The sequence below is a fragment of the Elephantulus edwardii genome, unplaced genomic scaffold, assembly GCF_000299155.1.
Source record: "Elephantulus edwardii isolate Elephantulus edwardi_28Jun2011 unplaced genomic scaffold, EleEdw1.0 scaffold00070, whole genome shotgun sequence".
Classification (NCBI taxonomy): Eukaryota; Metazoa; Chordata; class Mammalia; order Macroscelidea; family Macroscelididae; genus Elephantulus; species Elephantulus edwardii.
In genome coordinates this window covers 3,881,333-3,901,293 of record NW_006399820.1, presented here as the reverse complement: position 1 = coordinate 3,901,293, position 19,961 = coordinate 3,881,333, and the positions used below count along the sequence as shown (strand labels likewise).

Below are 19,961 nucleotides of genomic sequence, written 5' to 3'. Positions count from 1 at the left end.
TAAATACTTCACTAATAATTCTGATTAAATACCATATTTGAGTGGTCTTCAAAAAGTCCAATGTAGCAGCAGTCATTATATTTATGTATTTCAAGTTACTCTCAAATGAATTCTACCTCATGGTGACCCTCTGAGAATAAAATTGTCCTCAATAGAATTTCAAAGCTAGTGTTTGGAAGTCGTTTTCCAGGTCTTTCTTCCAAAGTATCTCTGGGTATATCAGAAATTCATCCCTTCTGTTAGCAGTTGCATAACTGCACCACTCAGAAACCCCTATTTACATACAAATTCACTGTTTTTTTAAATATATTTCACTCATAGTAACTCATCACCGGGTTCTCGAGGTTGTAATCTTTACAGGAGGAGACTGTCCATCTTTCTCCCATATCTTTCAGCTTATAGATTTGAACTATTGATCTGTTAGTTAGCAATATAACATGTAATATACTAGTTGCAGGTAAATTCTAATATGAATGCTGATGGAATCCACACAGCAGTGCCACAAGAGAAAGATCTGGTGATCTGCTTCCAAAACCACAGCAGCCAAGACAATTCTATTGAGCAGGTCCACTCTGTACACATGAGGTCGTCGAGAGTTGGAATACACAGAACCCTGGTTTGATCTTGGATGTGTGCCTAGTATGATCAGACATTGTGAGGAGCAGAAGAAAGCAGTGAGCAAGGCATAGAAGTCACCCCACCCAAAGGAGCTTCAGCAGGGCATCCAGAGCTGTCTTCCAAAACTACCAGCCTTTCTTCAGTGAGGAAGTGCCAGACCTGGAGGTGCCGGATGCAAGAGGAAGAAGGCAGGCCATGCCTCTCAGCCCCGCCCCATTCGCTGCTCGCCCACGCCGCGCGGACCCAGTAACACTGGCGGCAGCGGATGCTGCGGCGGATGCGCGGGCCTCCTTGCGCGGGCACGAGGGACGCCCCGGTGTCAATCACGCGCGGGCTGAGCTCGGCTAGGCGGGAGCAGCGGCGGCAGTGGAGGCTGCGAAGGAGGCGATGGGACCCCAGCGAGAGATCTGCGGCTAGCTAGCTGCACTTGCTCCACGGGTCAGGGGATCGGAGGGGGCAGGTAAAGGCAAGCAAGCCCAATGGGGCAGCTTTTTGTGCTTGATAAGATCTTTCACCAGTTCTTCCTCTCCTCCTTTTCTGTTTCCTTTCTCTTTCTCACACACAAATATTCATCTCTCTCTTTCTCCCTCTCTCCCTTGCACACACACGCGCGCGCGCGCACACACACACACACCCTTCATTTACGTTTATTACACATGCACAAACCTCTTCACAAACCATACATATAAAAATATGTAAAAACATACAGATTAGGATAGCCAACTGTTTTTTGGCGGTTCGAGATGTTATGTAAGAATGTGGGGAGTGTACAGATGAAAACTTAAGAGAGAAAAAAAAAAGTTCCTTATTAGACAAGATGGGTACATTTTGGAGTTGGCCAAGGTGGTTTGATTTTGTTTTCCATTTTGCATTTAGCCCCAAATTGGCCTGCTCATTCCTTTGCCATATCTGAAGAATTTTAAATGATTTGATATGAGCTCAGGAAATACTATCTTGTAATATTATACAGGAGTGCTGAGTAGGAGTCAGGGTAAGGCTGGTGACCTCAAGGAAAACAAAGCTGGGGTGTAACAGCTGGTGTTTGCTTAATTGGTTTCTGGCTTTGTAACAGAAATGTTTTCAGCACCTTGGAGAGCACATTGGACTGAGGACCAGGCCCTCTTCAGCTTCAGAAAGGGCACTTCTTCAGAGAAGGGGAGGGGGGGGGGGGGACTGCAGATGAAAAGGGAAAGAAAATGAAAAAGAAAGAGACATAGAAATAGAGACAGTATAGGAAATTTTAGGAACATATACTAGGCTTATTTTCTTTTCATTTTTCAAATCTCTGATGGAAGATTCTAATATCATTTGTTTCTTCCCCCAAATCCTTTCACATACTAATCACAAAATTTCTGGGGAAGGAAGAAAGTCTTAAATAAGTTTTTCCTACGGTCTACATCATGATCCTGGAGAATGCTGAAAATAACGTGTCAGGCCTCAGCAAGGCTTAGTCACCTCCGATCTTTGAAGCTGCCATGCAAACAGGAAGGTATCTGTTAATTAGAAAGAATTCTAGTAACCTTTTGAAAAATATACCCCAGTTATTACTTTATTTCATATGACTACAGCAATGTAGGAAACCAATATGTCTGTAGCTGCAAATGGCTTTTTAATTAAATCTTACATGGGCACCTGCTTTTCTTAGCCAGATGGAAAAAGAAAGTGGTCATGATAGGAAGAAACATGAATACAGGAAGTTGTAAGACATGATACTATAAGGTAATAGCCAATCTAATTATTAAAATGCTCCAAAAGTCTTGATAAGTCTAAAATGAATGTAAACATATTAGAAAACACAGTGGCTGGAAGGTTCATTTATTTTACAATACAATGGAATAGGCATCAAACAGGTTAATTGGAGACTATCCAGGAAACAAATAATCTTTGTGTTTAGAATTTGTAAAGCACGAATTGGTCAGTCTACTTGATATTATTAACTACACGGAATAGAGTTATACCAAAATAACAATAGCATCTGTATAGTGCATTATCATTTATACTCTTCTGTTATCTGATTTACAAACTAGCATGGAAGCACATTTGAAAGGTACTGACAGGAAGTTACTGGCCAGTAAAAGGATTGTCTCTGCTCTTGAACAAATAGGTTGAGTTTTATTTTTCAATGTTTCTTGCCAATGTTATCATGATATTATCAATGTTCCTGTCAATATTGAAAATATTCTAAATTATAAAAAATGATTTTTTAAATTTAAATCTTGATCTGGACCATATTTTTCAGAGCTTCAGAATTGCTGATATTTTTTTCTTAATTAGGATTGAAGAATGTGCCCTTAAAAAGAAAGGTCAAGGAGTAAACAACAAAGAAGAAGAGAACCACAAAGGTAAGGTTTACACTGTGTTATGTATAGAGTCATAGGTTCCTCTAGATCTGCATGTGAATAAAGAGATTAAAAGTCGACGTCATTTACCTTACTGAAAAATCTTCAAGAGTAAAGTAATTGATAATGAATAGGATAGTTATATAGTATTAATCTTTTTTTTTTTAGTATTAATCTTTAAAACATCATAAATGAAGTGGCCACATACCCATTTTTATTAACTTTTAAAAATCTCAGAATACAGAGCCACCATCTCTGCCCTGACTGTGCTGGGAAACTCTCTCTGAGAAGATCCATTGGTAGAAAACATTTGTAAGTTTTAAGGTCATGCTTATGTAATGCCAGAACACCAGATTTTAAAAGGAAAAAGCTCTTATCAGGCTTTTATTCTTTACTTCATCTACTGTGAGTCTGACTGAGTCTTTTAAGTGATTTGACCTTTGAATTTGGTGTTGGATAAATGGCTTAAATCATCAATGCACCTTGTCTCTGGTAGATGTGGTCCTGTGGAAATGGGCTCTAATGGGAACTTCACTCTCATTAGCTTAGAATTCTTTCAAAGAGAGAAAAGCTGGATAAAAATGAATAATAATTCTAAGAGAATAAATAGAACAAGGACTGTGGCTGGCCTCACAGCTGACTCACACATGTAGCCATGGGAAAACACTCATCCTTTTGGCGCCTCGCTCTTCAGCTTCTCTTCTCTCAAGGAGACCATCAAGACAAATAAGCTCTATGCCTGTGTTTTGCTTAGAGCTTAATGGCGTATAAAGACTTTGTTCTGTTTTCATGGCTGTAAACATTTTTAAAGTAAAATTAAAAATTAACTGGATATGCCATAATGACATTCTGATTTCCCCCAAGTTGATACTATAGTGTATCTGTGCACTTAGAAAACACTAGAACATGTATATGCCCACCTAATAAAGGATTTGTTCAAGGTTTTCACAGTATTTCCACTACTTTCCATATACATCTTATATGATATCTGTTTTGTTGCAGTGATTTTCTCAAGACCATCTCTCATTATAATAAAAGAGCTCATTTAGGGAAAATTGTGCCTCAATCATCTTTTTAAATCTATTACCTAATAGTATATAGTTAGTACTTGAAAAATATTGAGTGAATAGACTAATGAAAAATAAAAGACTGCTCAGACCATCATTCACACTAACCCATCAACAATAGAGAATTTGAGAGACAGTCATGTTTTGATATTCCTCTTTCACAGGTGTCTGGAATATTTTTACTAGTTGTTGTTAGGTGCTATTGAGTTGATGACAACTCAAAGTGGCCTTATGAACAAAAGATTGAAACCTTGCCTTATCCTGCAATATCCTTATGATCTACCCCATACTGAAGCCCATTATCATAATCATTCTGACAGCATGTGTGATGTTATTAAGAATGGAGCCTTCATTTAAATTCTAAATGTGCAAGGTGACACTGATGGCATAATAGGTAAGCCTTTGCCTGTTAACCTGAAGATCTGCAGTTCAAATTCACCAGTTACTCTGTGGGAGAGAAAAGTGGCATTCTTCTGCTTCTACAGAGATTTAAGCCTTGGGACCCCTATGAGTCTACTGTCTTACTATGAATTTTAATCAATGTGACAGCAATAAGTTTTGGTTGCATGCAGGTGATATACATGCTATAGATTATAAAAATAAGTCATGAATCTTCACTTATCAACACCTAAATGTGATTTAAGGAGGATAAAAACAACTCCTTATTCATAGATAAGTAACAACTCCTTATTCATAGATAAGTAGACAATCAGACACGAATTTTGCTCATGGACCTTCTGTGATGGCAATGCCTGTGGCAAGGCTTTACTAGAGTGTTTATCAAATGAATACTAAAATCTCCAAAACCAAAGCAGTTGGAATTGAGTCCTTTCTGATTCATCGCAGCTCTATGTGACAACCTCATGAACAGAACCAAAGATTAAATGCTTGGCTACTAACCAAAACAGTGAAAGTTTGCACCCGGTTAGAGACCAGAAGAAAGGCCTGAGAATCTGCTTCCAAATCCCAGAGCCTTGCAAACTCTACAGAACTCAGTTCTACTCTGCAGGATATGGATCATCATAATGAAGTGGATACCAGCTTGGGCTAATTTAAACGCAAACTCAACTGATTGCCCTTGAGTCCAAAATATCTCATAGCTGACCTTCTAACAGGTTTTCAAGGATATAAATCTCTTAAGTTAAGATTACCCATCTTTTTCCAGTAGAATCACTTGTGGATTCAGAGCTTTTGTGGCCTAGTGGTTAGAGAAATATGCTCCCAATCCAAAGGCAGGTGATTCAAATCTACCAGCTGTTCTGTGGAAGAATGATGGGCAATCTTCTCCCAAGTGATTTTACAGCTTCTGGAAACACAGTGAAGGGGCATCTATGAGATTCTTCTGAGTTGACAGTGAGGAGTTTTAATATAAATATAGTGCTGAAAAATACTTTTACTTACACCTTGTTATCATGCACTTCCTGGGATATAGAGACTTTCTCTAAAGAGAGGAATAAGAGTAACAGATTCATCATTTAGCATACTGTATGTACTCTACTACTGCAACTATTGAAATACAAGTCTCTGCTCACACTTTTTGTTTCTATCTCAACCCTAGTTAATCTTAGAAAATTTCATGACCAATTTAGTAATTACCCAGCTTCTTTGTGACTTTCTGAAATCTACACACACACCTTTTATTATAACACAGCTGAAAATTAGCCATGAAGATTCCACATAAGTGTAATAAGCCCTATATTGACACAAACTTACTAGCTTCCTATGAGGTAAGGGACTCTCTATTGAGATGACAGGAGTCCAAAACATCCACTGCAACATTTCATGCCTTAAAAACTCATGTTCTTCCAAGTGATTGTTCTCATCTAGAGGTGAATATCAAATATGTATATGCTTAGGAAGATGTTCTAAGACTCTGAGACCCCTGAGACTAACGTTTTAGCAAATAAAAACTCTACAACCATTTGGCCTATTTAGTACCAAGTAACTAACCTAACTAATTATGTGTAAGTTTTTTAAAATGAAGTTTGTTGTACTCTATAATAAAGCAAGAATTTGAGATGTTCTGGCAATTAATCAATAACTGAACTCATTGCCATAAAATTGGAACCATTATATAACTATTATATTTTAAAAGATGATGAGACTACAGCCTAAAGAAGCCAATAAGATTGCCTAAGATTTCATAGTCAATAATTAGCAGATCCAGGATAATTAGTAGAATGCATTTGTTTGTGGTTAGCACAGCACATTTCTGGAAAAGAAAAGAAATCTCATGGGAATTTCTTTTCTTTCCTAGAATGTATCTAACATCACTAAAAATCTATTCTTCCAATAGAGTCTTTCTTCAATCACTCAGATTCAAAACATTTGTTTTGTGATACTTCGATCTCTTTAATTACCTACCTCATTTTTTTTTTTGCAAAGTTGCACTGAGTCGCATTTTCGCATGCTAAAAACAAGCTGTTATAGGAAATGACTCCAATATGTCATACTGCCCTGCTCTGCTTTAGCTCAATCTTGAGGCAACACAACTTCCAGCATTTCAGGGAAATGCGTTACTGTTGCTATGAGGGATTTCTTTTAACACTTGTCATAGTTATTTTTGTACTTTTTTCCTTATTAATGGCTGTGATGATATAGAAAACATGGAAATATATATGTAGTTGAGTTATTTCTGGTTATGCAAGTACATGATTCAGTCCATATTGCTACTTACTTTATTTTTAATTAACTGTCACCTTCTCTCTGCTTCCTGACTCATAGTATAACCTTTAGCAGATGATGTTCTATGCCTCAGTTTCTTCAGTGACAAAGCAGGATTAGTAATACTAACCCTACCTCACTATGGTTGAAATTTTACTGTATTATCTTAGAAGAGAATGTCATTAGTAATAGGCTTCTGTTAATCATTCTCATTGTATTAACAATGAATAGAAGTACTCATCCTCGAGCTTAAAATATGAAAATTAGGTCAACATTCTTCTCATCCATCAGTTTTTGATGCTCTAATATGACAATGTACATTCTAGAAACTTGATATTCTCATGAGATTATATGCTTCTGAAATTTTTTAGAGTGAAAAAAATCATATTTTTGCTTGTTTTATACTTTCCTCCTAGATGATGGTAGCTATACCTGAAACAAAGAGCTTTGGAACTACAGTCATTAAAGCTCTTGTCTGAAGAATAAAAAGTCAGCAGTTCAAACTCAGCAGCCACTCTAGGAAGAAAGATCTAACAATCTTCTTTCATAAAGATTTACAGTCTTGGAAACTGTGGATCAGTCCGACCTTGTTTTGTAGAGATGCTATGAATCAGAATCTACTTGATAACAATGCTATCCCTGAAAACAGGAAAAAGGCATAAGGTGATAGGCATTAAATATAGCATTGATTAACGGTAAACAAGTTGTTATCAGTAGCACCTACTAGAAACACTTAAGAACAGAGATATATTTTCCTTAACTTGACTTCATTTTCTAAACAGCTTTATTTTTAGCTAAAGGCATGGACTTACAAAATATTCTATGTATGGCGATGGAGACAGGCAGATGCTAGCTACCTAGCTTAACCTTTATTTTCAGCCCCATTGTTCAAACCTTTACCAAACTGTAAATTAATTTTTTCCTCTTACAGAAAAATATTACTCCTTTATTTCTTACTAGATAATTTTAATAATTTTAAATGTTTAATAAACATTGTATATAACCTGGGTTATATACAAGCCAGAGAGAAACTAGTTCCATGGGAAAATGATCTTCTATATTTTTCCTCATTTTGCCACATGAAGATTATGTCCAACCAAAGAAAACAATCTGGTGGAATATTAAAACAAGTATTTATGGCTGCACATGTCCCTGGGAGGTACACGAGGCTTGCACTTGTCTAGTAACTGATGTGGAGCTCTGGTGGAAAAGTCCATAGGGAGTTGTGCTGATAATACAAAGACAGTGCCTCTCTGGCAGTTCAAACTCATCATCTGTGGAATAAAGATGGACAATCTCCTCCCAAGCTATTTACAGCCTCAGAAAACCAATGGAGAGTCAGCTATAAGACAGTTCTGACTAATGGCAATGAGTTTCATTTTGAATAGCTAAAAGATTGGTGATTTGAACCTACCCATAGGTGTCTCGGGAGACGAGCCTGGCAATTTGTGTTCAGAAAGATCTCAGCTAGGCAGTACTGTTCTGTTCTAACACATGAGGTATCTAAGTCAAAATCAACCCCATGGCACAATAAAACAACACATATATGCTTTTATGTCAATCAGAAAAGCAAATAATAAACAGGGAATGACTAATTTTTTTAAAATTTAGCAAAATTACTATTTGTTTGGAAGAAAGACCTGCTGATCTACTCCCAAAACATGTTATTGAAAACCATAGCTCTGCACTGCTACTCATGGGGTGAGCTATTAATTAGAAGCAAAACGATGGTACTAAGAGCAGTAACTTGTGTTACATATATGTTAATATATCATCTATAATGAAATAGTTAATTATCAGACAATTTTTTTCTTTTAAGTAATAGTGATTATTTTTTTCCTTTTAGAGGGAAAAATAAGTGCTTCTCAGTAATTCAGTGTTATACTGTGAATTTATAAACTCATTCTGTAAATGTGCCTCTCTAAACACCAAGTACCTCCAGTAGTTTGAATTCACCAGCAGTGGGAGCAGGATTAGCAGTCTTATTCCATTATAATTTACAGCCTCAGAAACACAATGGAGGGCTGCTGTTAGTACAAACAGAGTCAACAGCTGTAGATTTGGTTTAGAAAGGTATTTAGAATCCTGAAGTGGTTTCAACAGTTAGGGCTTTGAGCACCCGTCCAAAGTTTGTAGTTTGAGCCCACCCAGAAAACAGTCCTGACAATCTGCATTTTAAAAGTCAGTCTTGAGAACTCTGTGGAACATTTTTAATCTACATATATGTGGTCACAAGGGGTTGTCATAAGTCAGAATTGGCTTAGTAGTGACAGACATCATATATATTACTTGGATATGTTGAAATTTCTACCTTAAGAAGACAAGGTCCCAAGCAGCTACTCAAGTCTTAGTTTATCTGTTTAACTTTTCACAGAAAATAATGAAAGTCTGAGCCTGCATTCTACCACTCAGCCTACCGTATCTGATTGAAATATATGGTGTCAGAGTTATTAAGGCATAAATTGTTGGCTGTACTATCTGGGCTTAATAAAGTGTGAAGAATGAATTGCTCAGTAGCTTTTTGATAAAGTTTCAATACAACTTGAAAATTAGTTTATATCAAAAGAAGATACATATGATCAATTTGCCAGTGTGTTGATTCTTACACATAATGACCCGGTAGGACAGAGTAGAACAGTCTCAGACTGTTTCCAAAGTTTTCATCTTTGTAGAAGCAGATTGCCACATCTTGCTCCAGTAGAGGGGCTGGTGGGTTCAAATAGCCAAATTTTTGGTTATCAGCTGACTCTTTAATCCTTAAGCCATCACAATTCCTGCTTACATAAAATCAGAAAACAAACTTTCAAACTGGTAAAAGAAACACCATGTAGATTCCATAAGGAAATCCAGTTAAGAATGTAAGACATCAATTCAAGATCCCCTCCTTCTACAGCAAGTAAAGCAGTCTCACGTAACTCTTCAGACTCCTGAATTCTAAGACATTAAAGATTTCTTGTCAAAGAAATTAAAACCTCAGCCTTTTGTTGTTTCTTATGTGTCCCATGCTACTTTTTTTTTCATTATTTAAGTCACCTATTGGAAGCAGGTGTGGCATCCACTTCCTATGCAACATGCTTCTGAAAACTCAATGAACTTTGATAAATGATGATAGTAGTAGAAAGGCTTCAGGCCTTTTGTTCATAGGGCTGCTTTGGGTCGTGCTCAACACACTATCAAACAACAACAACGTATTGTGTGCTATCCTTGGGTGGTAGAAACAGTTAAACATTAGACAACCAAACAAATGCTTGGAGAGTCTCCAGAATTACCTCAGAATTAAGGCTTATACATCTTCTTCTATAAGATCATAGTACTGAAAACCCTATGGAGAAGTATAATTTGCACATATGAGGCTGCTATGAGTCACAATTGACTATATGCCTACTACTTAGAGTTTGATTTTTATTTTATGCATTTGGTGTTTTGTTTCACTGATGGAGAGCCAGTACTAGTTGTTGAGTATTTGAAATACTTTTTCATTAAACAAAATGAAGAGATGCTTATAAGAAAGACTAGACTTTAAAAGTATCTTTTATTTTAAGGAAAGAATGCTGTTCAAATAGGTTTACATGATTCAACCAAATTCTCTTCTATAATATATTCGTTGATTCTGATCCTTATGGATGTTGTCATTCCAGTTGAAAAGAATGAGTTCTTGCAGCAACATCTGCGGGTCCAAGCAGGCACAGGCTGCTACTGAAGGTGGTTTCCAGCACTATGGTGTCCGATCCTACCTACACCAGTTTTATGAGGACTGTACCACCTCCATCTGGGAGAATGAGGATGATTTCCAGATCCAGAGATCACCTAACAGGTGGAGCTCAGTATTCTGGAAGGTAAGTGAAGCCTGTATGTTTAAGTTTAAGGAAGTGGAAAAAATTATTGATTATAGAATGTATTGTAGCTAGGAAGAACTGAGAAGTTTGTCATTCTTTATGGGCCTTGTTCCTGATAGCATTAAATCCATTTTCTTAGCCTTTAGGAAATAATAATACACAAATAAACACCTTGGGCTGCAGAAAGTGTTCAAATACAATACAATTGTTGACTAGCAGTTTAAACATAAATGGGCATAATTAATAGCTATGAAGCCTTCCATAAACAAAGCATTATATCCTGTCAGTCTCCCATTCTGGCTGAGTAAGTATCATTTGACAGATTGCAGCAATTATTAAAAAGATATAATTGTGTTTTACAGACAGTGAATATCATGCTTGGCTACTATCCAAATGGCTAATGACTTGAGTCCACCCAGCTCTCACTCTCTCATTGCCATCGAGTTGGAATCATCTCAGCTAACCCTCCAGCAGGTTTTCAGAGGCTGTATAGATTACATGTGTGGAAAGTGCCAGTCTTTCTCCTATGGAGCCACTGGCAGATTTGAACCACCTGTGAGCTGCTGCCTTTCAATTAGTAGCACAACCCTCTGGACTAAGCTACCAGAGATAAATCTAGAAATCTACTTCTGAGAATTTAGTTATTAAAAATTCTGTAGATAACACTTCAACTCTGATCTACTGGAAGTCACCTGAGTCAGTATCAACTCCTCTGAAACTGCATGGTTAATGCTGAGGCATGGTACAGTGCAGTGATCAACAAAGAAGCTGGCAGTGCCTCTGCCTGCTATATGATTATGAGAAAGTTTACCTCTCTGACTTCCAACTTTCTCAACTATAAAAGTTGAAGGACTCAATAAGACAATTCACTTAGTTATCCACCTTTAAAATAAGTAAACACTCTGTGCCTGTGCAGCAAATTTTGAGGTATTGGAGATTAAAATGGTAAACAGGCCAGTCAGCTCCTACCACTCATGAAACTTACAATCTATCCATAATAGGAAACAACCCAAACCAAACACCACATAATAAAGCATTGGATAATAGCCAACTATTAAGCACCAAACTGCAAAAGATTGACAATTCAAACCCACCCAGTGGTTCCAAAGGAGAAAGACCTAATGATTTGCTCCCGTGAAAATTACAGCCTTGATAAAAAAAAACAAAACAAACCTCTTTGGGACAGTTCTGCTCTGTTACATAGGGTCACTAGGAATTGAAAATGATTTAGTAACACTTAACAACAACAACAACATGAAGACAAGCAAACTAGGACTAGAGAATGCTGAAGGGCTGATATTTAGATATGCTGATTAAAGAAAATATCTCTGAGAAGGTGGTATTTGAACAAATACCAGAAATGAACTGAGAGATAACATGGTATGATTGTCTGGCTGGATACAGTTGTATATTACACAAAAGCTCTGAAATTATTGCAAATCTGGTTTGTTTGAAACAAAGCAAAAGTCCAGTATAGTGAGAGTGGAGTGATAGAGGAAAAAAGGATCAAGAGATTAAGATAACAAAGTACAGATGATATAGCCTTGTAAACTATACAGAAGACTTCAGCTCTTACTCAGAGACTTTCAAAAAAGCTATACAGACTTTTGAGCAAAGGAGTGATGAATTCAACCTAATATATTAGGATCATTCTGGCCTGGCTCCTGTATGGAGAAGAAATTACATAATCTCTAAGATGGGAGAAGCTGCTTCAGCCAGGAGGCTTCTAAAGCCCCCAGACTTTTTGCAACAAAACTTTTTGCTCTGATTGGGTGCTGTGAGTGGAGATAGTACAATATAATGAGATTTAAGATAAAAATGCAAACAGACCCATGTCTAAAAAAAATATTTTCCTGTATTTCTATATAGTCTAGCTTCTCAGATTATTTTCCCACAAATTTGGTGGAAGGTTTCATTTGGAAAGAATTGTCCCTTATATCTAGAAACTTTTCAGGCTAAAAGAGGGTATTTAGTGTGTGTGAGTGGGTGGATGGGAGAATGATCAGGGCATAGGGGAGTTAAGAATGTGCTAGGTTCTAGGATGTGTGTAGGATGTGAAGGAAGAGGTTTGGGACAATAAAGACAGGATCAAGCATAAAAACAAGGCATGTGGGGAAAGGAAGCAGCTGAAGAAACTCTTGATGTCAAGAAAACTCAACTCTTTGCTACCAACCCTGTGTTGGGTTTCCATGAGAGGAAGAGAGGAGGCTGCTCATCTTTCTCCCATGGAACTACTAGAGGATTTGAACCACTACCAAGGTGTGATCTTTAGGTTAGCAGCATTTTCCCTTCTTTTACTTTCTCTCTCTTTTTAAAAGAATTTCCACTAGGAAAGTATTCCTTTTTTACTTGCTGAATGATCTCCTACAGCAGGCAGTGGAAACCAGGGTGACTAATAGAACCATCAGTGACCTCTGCCTTCAGGTAGCACCCAGGGCACATGCCCTAACTTAGATACAACTCTTGGTTGAAGGATAAGCTTTCTCAGGACATACTGATGAATTTGATATGGAATATGAGAGGGGAAAGACACAAGGATGATTTGAAAGCGTGTGGCTTAAGCTAGCAAGTGAATAATGTTGTAATTTATTGAGATGGAGAACACTGGGAGATTGTGTGACATTGGTAGAGAATCAAAAGTTCTGGTTTTGCCAGGCTACATTCGAGAGAGCTCTGCTTGCCTAATGATAAATAGTTAACACTGCCATCCAAAAGCACAGAATTCAAATCTATCAGCTGTCTCCTGTGTAATTTACAGCCTCTGAAAATCCACTAGAAGGTTAAGTGGGAGTCAATTTCAATTGCATAGCCATAACAGCATAAATGCTCAAGTGGAGATCTCTAGTGGCAATATAACCTGTTGATTTTTCTTGTTATGTGACACTGAGTCGCTTGCAACTCATAGCAACCCTATGTAAATCAACTCGGAACCCTGCCCTATCTTAAGCCAACCTCATTGTCTCTGACATACCTACTTCCATTATCCCTGTCAAAGCAATTCATCTTACTCAGGGTCTTCCTCTCCTGCTCTGTCCCTCCACCCTTCCAAGTGTGATGTCCCTCTCCAAGGACAGGTCCCTCCTGACAACCTGCCCAAAGTACATCAGATGAAGCTTCAAACATTTGTCCCTGAGGAGGAGCTTTGTTTCACCCTCTCCTGGCTGAAGCTGTTTGTTCTCCCGGCAGTCCATCATATATTCAATACTCTTCTCCAGCATCACAACTCAAAGGCATTGATTCTTTTCCTATCATCCTTAGTCACTCTCCAGGTCTCTGATGCATAGTAAGTAATTGTGAAGACCATGGACTGGATCAGGAGTGTTGACTCAATAATCTTTTGTGGTTTGATGATTAATGTATTTGGTTTCTAAGGCAAAGGTGGTCAGTTAGAACCTTCTAGCCAATAATCCACAAAAAGAAAGATTAGAAAGGAGCAGTTCTGTTCTGTCCTTTGGAGGTCATTGTGCCAGAACCAAGGTGGTGGCAACTATTTTTTTGTTTGTTGTGATCCACAGCATTGAGAAATGTGAAATGCATTGAAATATAGAATCATCTTAAAGACATTGCCACTGGACCATCAGAGTTTGCGGATTAGATGGCATCACCTAGAAAATGAGTACAGAAGGGCATAGAAAAGAAGAGGGTGTTGAGATGTTCCCACATTGAGAAATTTACTAAAGGAGGAAGACTCACCAAGGAGTACTGATAAAATGAAGCATTAAATTACCCCTAAGAGTCTTTTAATGAGCCCTGATGACATAATATTTAAGCACTCAGCTGCTAACTAAATGATCAGTAGTTTGAAACCATTGTCAGTGTGGGAGAAAATCCTGGTAATCTTCTCTCATAAAGACTATAGCCTTGAAAACTATTGGGCATTTCTGCTCTGCCCTGTATCTTCACTTCTCTAGTCTCAACTTTCCCCCAAAAGATCCCACAGTTTTTCACACAACAGTGCACAATAATGAACAATGTAACTATGTTTTATTGACATTAGAGTGTGGCAAGGATAAATAGCATCATAATAGCAAGAACTGACTTCAGACTGCAGAGTCTCAAACTCCAGCTCTCGTGACTACTAGTTCTGTAAATTTAAACAAGGTGTCTCTCTGGAGACTAAGGTGCGCCTGATACAGGCCATGATTTTTGCAATCACTTGTTATGCATCAGAGAGTTGGACAATGACTAGGGAGGATAGAAGGAGAATTGATGCCTTTGAGCTGTGGTGCTGGAGATGAGTATTGAATGTACCATGGACTGCCAAGAAAACAAACAGAATCATCCTAGAGAGGGTTAAACCAGGCTGCTCCTTGGAGGTAAGGATTCTGGGGCTTCGCCTGACATACTTTGAACATGTTATAAGGAGAGACAGGTCTTTAGAGAGGGACATCATGCTGGGTAAAGTAGAGGGACAGCGCAGGAGGGGAAGACCCTCTATGAGGTGGATTGATTCAGTGACTGGGGAGATAGGGATGGGTGTGTCAGAGGCAGTGCGACTGGCACAGGATAGAGCAGGGTTTAGGGCTGTTGTACATAGGGTCGCTATGAGTCGCAAACAACTCGACGGCACATAACAACAATAACAACAACTTATCCTAAAGAGCCAACTCACTGATTTGTAAAATAAGAATTGTCAGAGTACCTACTACATAAAGTTGTGAGAAATAAATAAGGTATCTATTAAGATCTTAAATTAGGGAAAGAACAGTTTTAAAGCAATATATGATTGAGTGTTATGATTATGACAATCGTCCTGAGTATAGGTTGCATAGTGGAGTGTACTCAGGGCAATTTTACTTTTCTAAGAGAAGAGCGAACTGGGGGGAAGGAGTGGGCAGGGAGAAAAATGCAACAATGAATGAATGGAAATCCAAATATCTCTGTAAATGTTCATTAAAATTAATAAAACACATTTTAAAAAAATTATCTTAGATCAAGTATGATGTGTATGATGAGGTATGATGTGCACTCAAAGTATTAGAAGTATCAGCTACTACTACTGAATACTATATAGAAGACTGCATTCTAAAATGAACTAAATTAGAAATCTAGTTAATAAATAAAATATTAGGTTATATGGCTCTTAAATTGGATTACCCAAGATCACATAGTGATTCAAAATCTAACCAGTGTAACAGACTGTGCTAATATTGGTCAGATCAACATTGTTGCCATGTAGAAATCTCATCTCTAATGCCTCTTTACTGGCCTAAACCAGCTAAATACAAAGCCAAGCTTGACACATATTGTATTTACCCAGATAAGTGGGTGTTTGCTTCCCTATTTGTCAATAAAACAAATATTTGCTTGGCATATCTGTTGTGCTAAGAACCTTAAATGACTCTGACGTACAGAATATTATAAGTGTTCATGTGGATCAGAAGCACTGATGGTTATATAATTTGTGAAGCCATAAACCCATCAAATAATGCCTGGTTACAATTGAGAATCCACCACCCATCTGTCAGTTTGTCATACTATATTAGCTTCCATGTTGCTATGATGCTAGCAGTATCATGGTGAAGAGTTTTCAGTAAAACTTCCAGAATCAGATGGGCTGGTAAGAAAGGTAACATACTTCTGAAAATTAACCATGAGTTGCAACAGATATAATAACAGGGCTATGGATCACAACAACAGATACTAGCACATAAAATGTTCAAAAAATGAACCCTATTAGTTAGAAGGCACAAAATACACAGTAGCCACAATAATGAGCTCAAGCATATCAATAATTATAAAAATGGTATAGAACTGTGAAATGTTTTGTTCTGTTGTACATGGGACTGCCATGAGTTGGACCTGACTCAATAGCAACCAGCTAAACCAGATTTAAAACTGGACTCACTATAAATGATTAGCCTTGGTAATTGGATTTCAATATATTCTCTCTTCTGTTTAATACAGACATCCAAAAGTATGTATTCCCTGTTGTGCCTAGATGTTAGAGAAGGAGAGGGGGAGCAACAATCTCTTCCCTCATAAAAATTATTTACTAACAAAATTGAAATCCTGAATTCATAAACTAATCATTAAACACCAGACTGCAAATTGAGATATTTAGTCAACTGTATATCAGAGTCTTAGAGACCATATCTCTACCAAGAGAATATACCATCTGCTCTTGGAACTCCTACTGAGAAAGATGACAGAATTCATTCCAGTAAGTTTATTAAATGGTCTGCGGCAACAGAGAAAGGCACTGGTTATGCACGTATTTGTGTCATTATTCTTTTTCATGGCTTTGCTTTTCATTTTAAACTGTGTCTGTAAGTAGTTCAACTTTCTGGCATCTTTCTCTCCTCTTCCACTGTGATGCTGACAAGGTCACATTGTTCTCTCACTTGGGACTATGCTCTTATTGCCTTATTTTGAATATGTCCTTGAGCCAGATCCTTTGCAATGGACAACATGAAAAGATTTAATGAGAATCAAGGTTGTAATCAAATGGACACAAGTAGAATCTTCTTCTTTCGTATTTCTTTAGTAGTAATTTTTTTTTCTTTCTGCAAATATGTGTCTGTCTTCTATGTACTAAGTTATGTGATAAGTTCTGGGATACAGCTCTAAATAAGATGCTGTTTTTCACCTATATAGTCCTTGACTTGAGGGTGCTTACAAAATAGTGAGAGAGGTACAAGGACTGTTAAAATACTAATATTGTTGCTAAGTGTCACTGACTTGCCTTATACTTATAGTCACCCTGTGTATAATAAAATGAGAAACATAGTCTGATGGCACATGACCTTTCAGAATCCCTGCTATTGTTAAGCCCATTGCTGTAACATCTGTATCCATCTGTGTCTTGGAGGACCTTCCTCTTTTGTTGACCATCCAGGAAGTATATCTTTCTCCAGGGACTGGCCCCTCCTGATAATACACCCCAAAATGTGTAAGACAGGGCCTCACCATCTTTGCTTCTAAGAATCATTCTAATTGCATTCCTTTAGAGTTAAATTTGTTTGTTCTTTTGTCAGTCCAAAATAAAATCTTTACCGACACCATAATTCAAAGACATCAGTTATTCAGTCTTCTTTATTCATTATCTAACTTTCACATGCATATTAAGGTGTTTGAAAATACCATGGCTTGGATCAAGAGTACTTTAGTTCCCAAAATGGCATCCTTGTTCTTGAGATCTTTCAAGGGGTCCTTTGGAACATATTTGCCCACTGCAATATGTTATTTGGTTTCTTGATTGCTGCTTCCATGGATGATAATAATAGATCTGATAAGCAGGTCAGGCAGGAGTTTAGGGAGGTTACGACATTCAAAGCTTGGGCCCTGCAGAGAGGTGAGCAGCAGGTCTTCAAAGAAGAAAACGACACTTTCTAAGAGGATTCTCTTCCTCCGAATTGCCCTAACCCAGATGGCTCCATTCTATATAACTTTTTTCCCTTTCACACACTGCTTTTCCCTATCACAGGGATTCTCACTTCCAAAAGTTAATATTGCCTCATTTCAGGCGGAGCAGCTGTGTTCTCCTGCTGCCAGCTCTGCCTATCACTCTATTTCCAAACTTGAACAGTCCAGTAGAATGTAACAAAGGAGTTGTTGGTCAAAATAAACACAGGCATAGTTTGCCTTTTAGTTGCTGAGTGGTTTTCCAAGGATGGACTGCGATCTCTGGCTTTTGGCGTTCTGCAGTGCTATTTCTAGAATCTAAATTTTCTTCCCTGTCTAATCCCCAATTTGACCAGCAGGGCCTGGTTTTCAGACATCCTCTCAACAATCGAGGGAGTCTGCAAGTTTCACCTAGCATATATTGTCCTTGGTATTGTTGTTGGTGTTGTGTTTTGGTTTTTGTGGGTTGTTTTTGTTTTGTTTTTTTGTTTGTTTGTTTGTTTGTTTTTCCTGGCCTGGAGGGCCCTTTTCTTTCACCATTGGTCTGACCTACACCGTCCAAAGCTCCAGTGTTCTGTTGTACTTGGGAAGAAACCACTCCTAGAAATAATCCATGTCTTCTCTAAACTAGGCTGCTTTGCTCCCTTACCCTGTTAAAGATACTCTGGTTTGAAATGATTTCTTTTAACTTTCTCAGTTTAACAGAACTCCTCCCCTGCCCCTGCAATCAACATTCTTTTAGATCTAGTACCATATTAACACACATTTGTGTCTAGAGGGGAGAGGGGTGTGTGTGTGTGTGTGTGTGTGTCTGTGCATCTGTGCGTGTGTGTCTGTGTGTGTGTACATGATGATTTATCCTAACTCTTTTCATCTCCATTGCATTAACTGGAAAGCAAACTACTTCTAATCCCATTGTAGCTGCTTCAGTTCTAGCACCCCACTCTCCCTGACATACCCCAGAAGGTTCAGAGTCCCTTTATGGGCACAGAATATCTAATAAGTGTTGCTCATTAGACTTTCTTTGATGCGTTTTTCTTTTTAGCATTTTTTAAGTTCATGATTTTTTATGTCCTCCTGCCCTCCACAGACAGCTGGCGTATCTCTGATACTCTGATATAAATAGGAGAGGCGAGAGACTCAGTAAGGTCAGACACTTTGCCGTCCCTGAAGTGAGCAGTTCTCCATCTGCAATGCATGGTTTGCCTTTTAGTTTCTGAGTGCTATTCCAAGAGTGGATTGTAATCTATAAAGTGCTGTTCGTTAAGGAGCAAGCAAACTGCACTGATAATCAATCACCTGGCTTCGTATTCAGCTGTCTGGAGACTTTAAGTTAGTCAATCAAGAATATTTATTGAGCAGGAGGTTGGAACGAAATCTGCTGTGAGGGGAAAAAAAATGGAAATAGAAGCCTGAGAACACTAGTCTCCATTGCTCATAAAAAATTTCAGAAACTAGGAAGGCTACATTTTTGTTGGCCTCAATTTTTTGAGAATCAGTGCCAATACTTGAAGAGGCATGTGATTCCATAGCATATGAGCCATGTCACCATGGATATTTTAGTTCATTTAGTCTGTGCATTCAGTATTTTCAGGATGTGAGTCATTTTTTAGAAACTATAAATGGTCTTTGAAGGTGAATTTATTTGCCACTATGTTTAGAAAAATGTAGAAAACAATAAAAATATTCCAACTTAATATTTTCTGTGATAATATATCAGTATATCTTGAGCAAAAAAGTTTTCTGTGTTCTTTTAGGTAATGTAATGTCAATTTTTTTTCTTCATTTTCTTTATAATATACCATAAAGGAAATTTGTCCAAACCGGATGACTATAACTCAGAAATTCAAGTGAAAAAAGGATAGATGGTGCCCTATATGGTAGAAGTAAAAGCAAGAGAAATGGAATTTGGAGTCAAACAGAATCAAATTGGAGCCCATTTCTATTGCCTACTAACAATAAAGCCGTAGACAATAATTCTTTGACCCTTTAAACCTCAATTTTTATGGGTGAAATGAAAAGAAAAATATTTCCCCCCTAAGAAGAATGGGAATCCCAGAACATTTAATCGTGCTAATGCGAAACCTATACTT

The 19,961-nt window shown here is 37.7% G+C and overlaps 1 protein-coding gene across 1 annotated transcript in view; it reads left to right on the top strand.

Moving 5' to 3' along the window:
- The first annotated feature begins 939 nt into the window (after positions 1-939).
- LOC102863091 (neurensin-1-like) overlaps positions 940-19,961 on the top strand; it is a 26,075-nt gene continuing 7,053 nt past the window's right edge. The window contains exons 1-3 of the mRNA XM_006888655.1: positions 940-1,074; positions 2,893-2,960; positions 10,327-10,524. Coding sequence (XP_006888717.1) covers positions 10,336-10,524 — 189 coding nt within the window. The 5' untranslated portion in view covers positions 940-1,074; positions 2,893-2,960; positions 10,327-10,335. The remainder of the gene's footprint in view (positions 1,075-2,892; positions 2,961-10,326; positions 10,525-19,961) is intronic.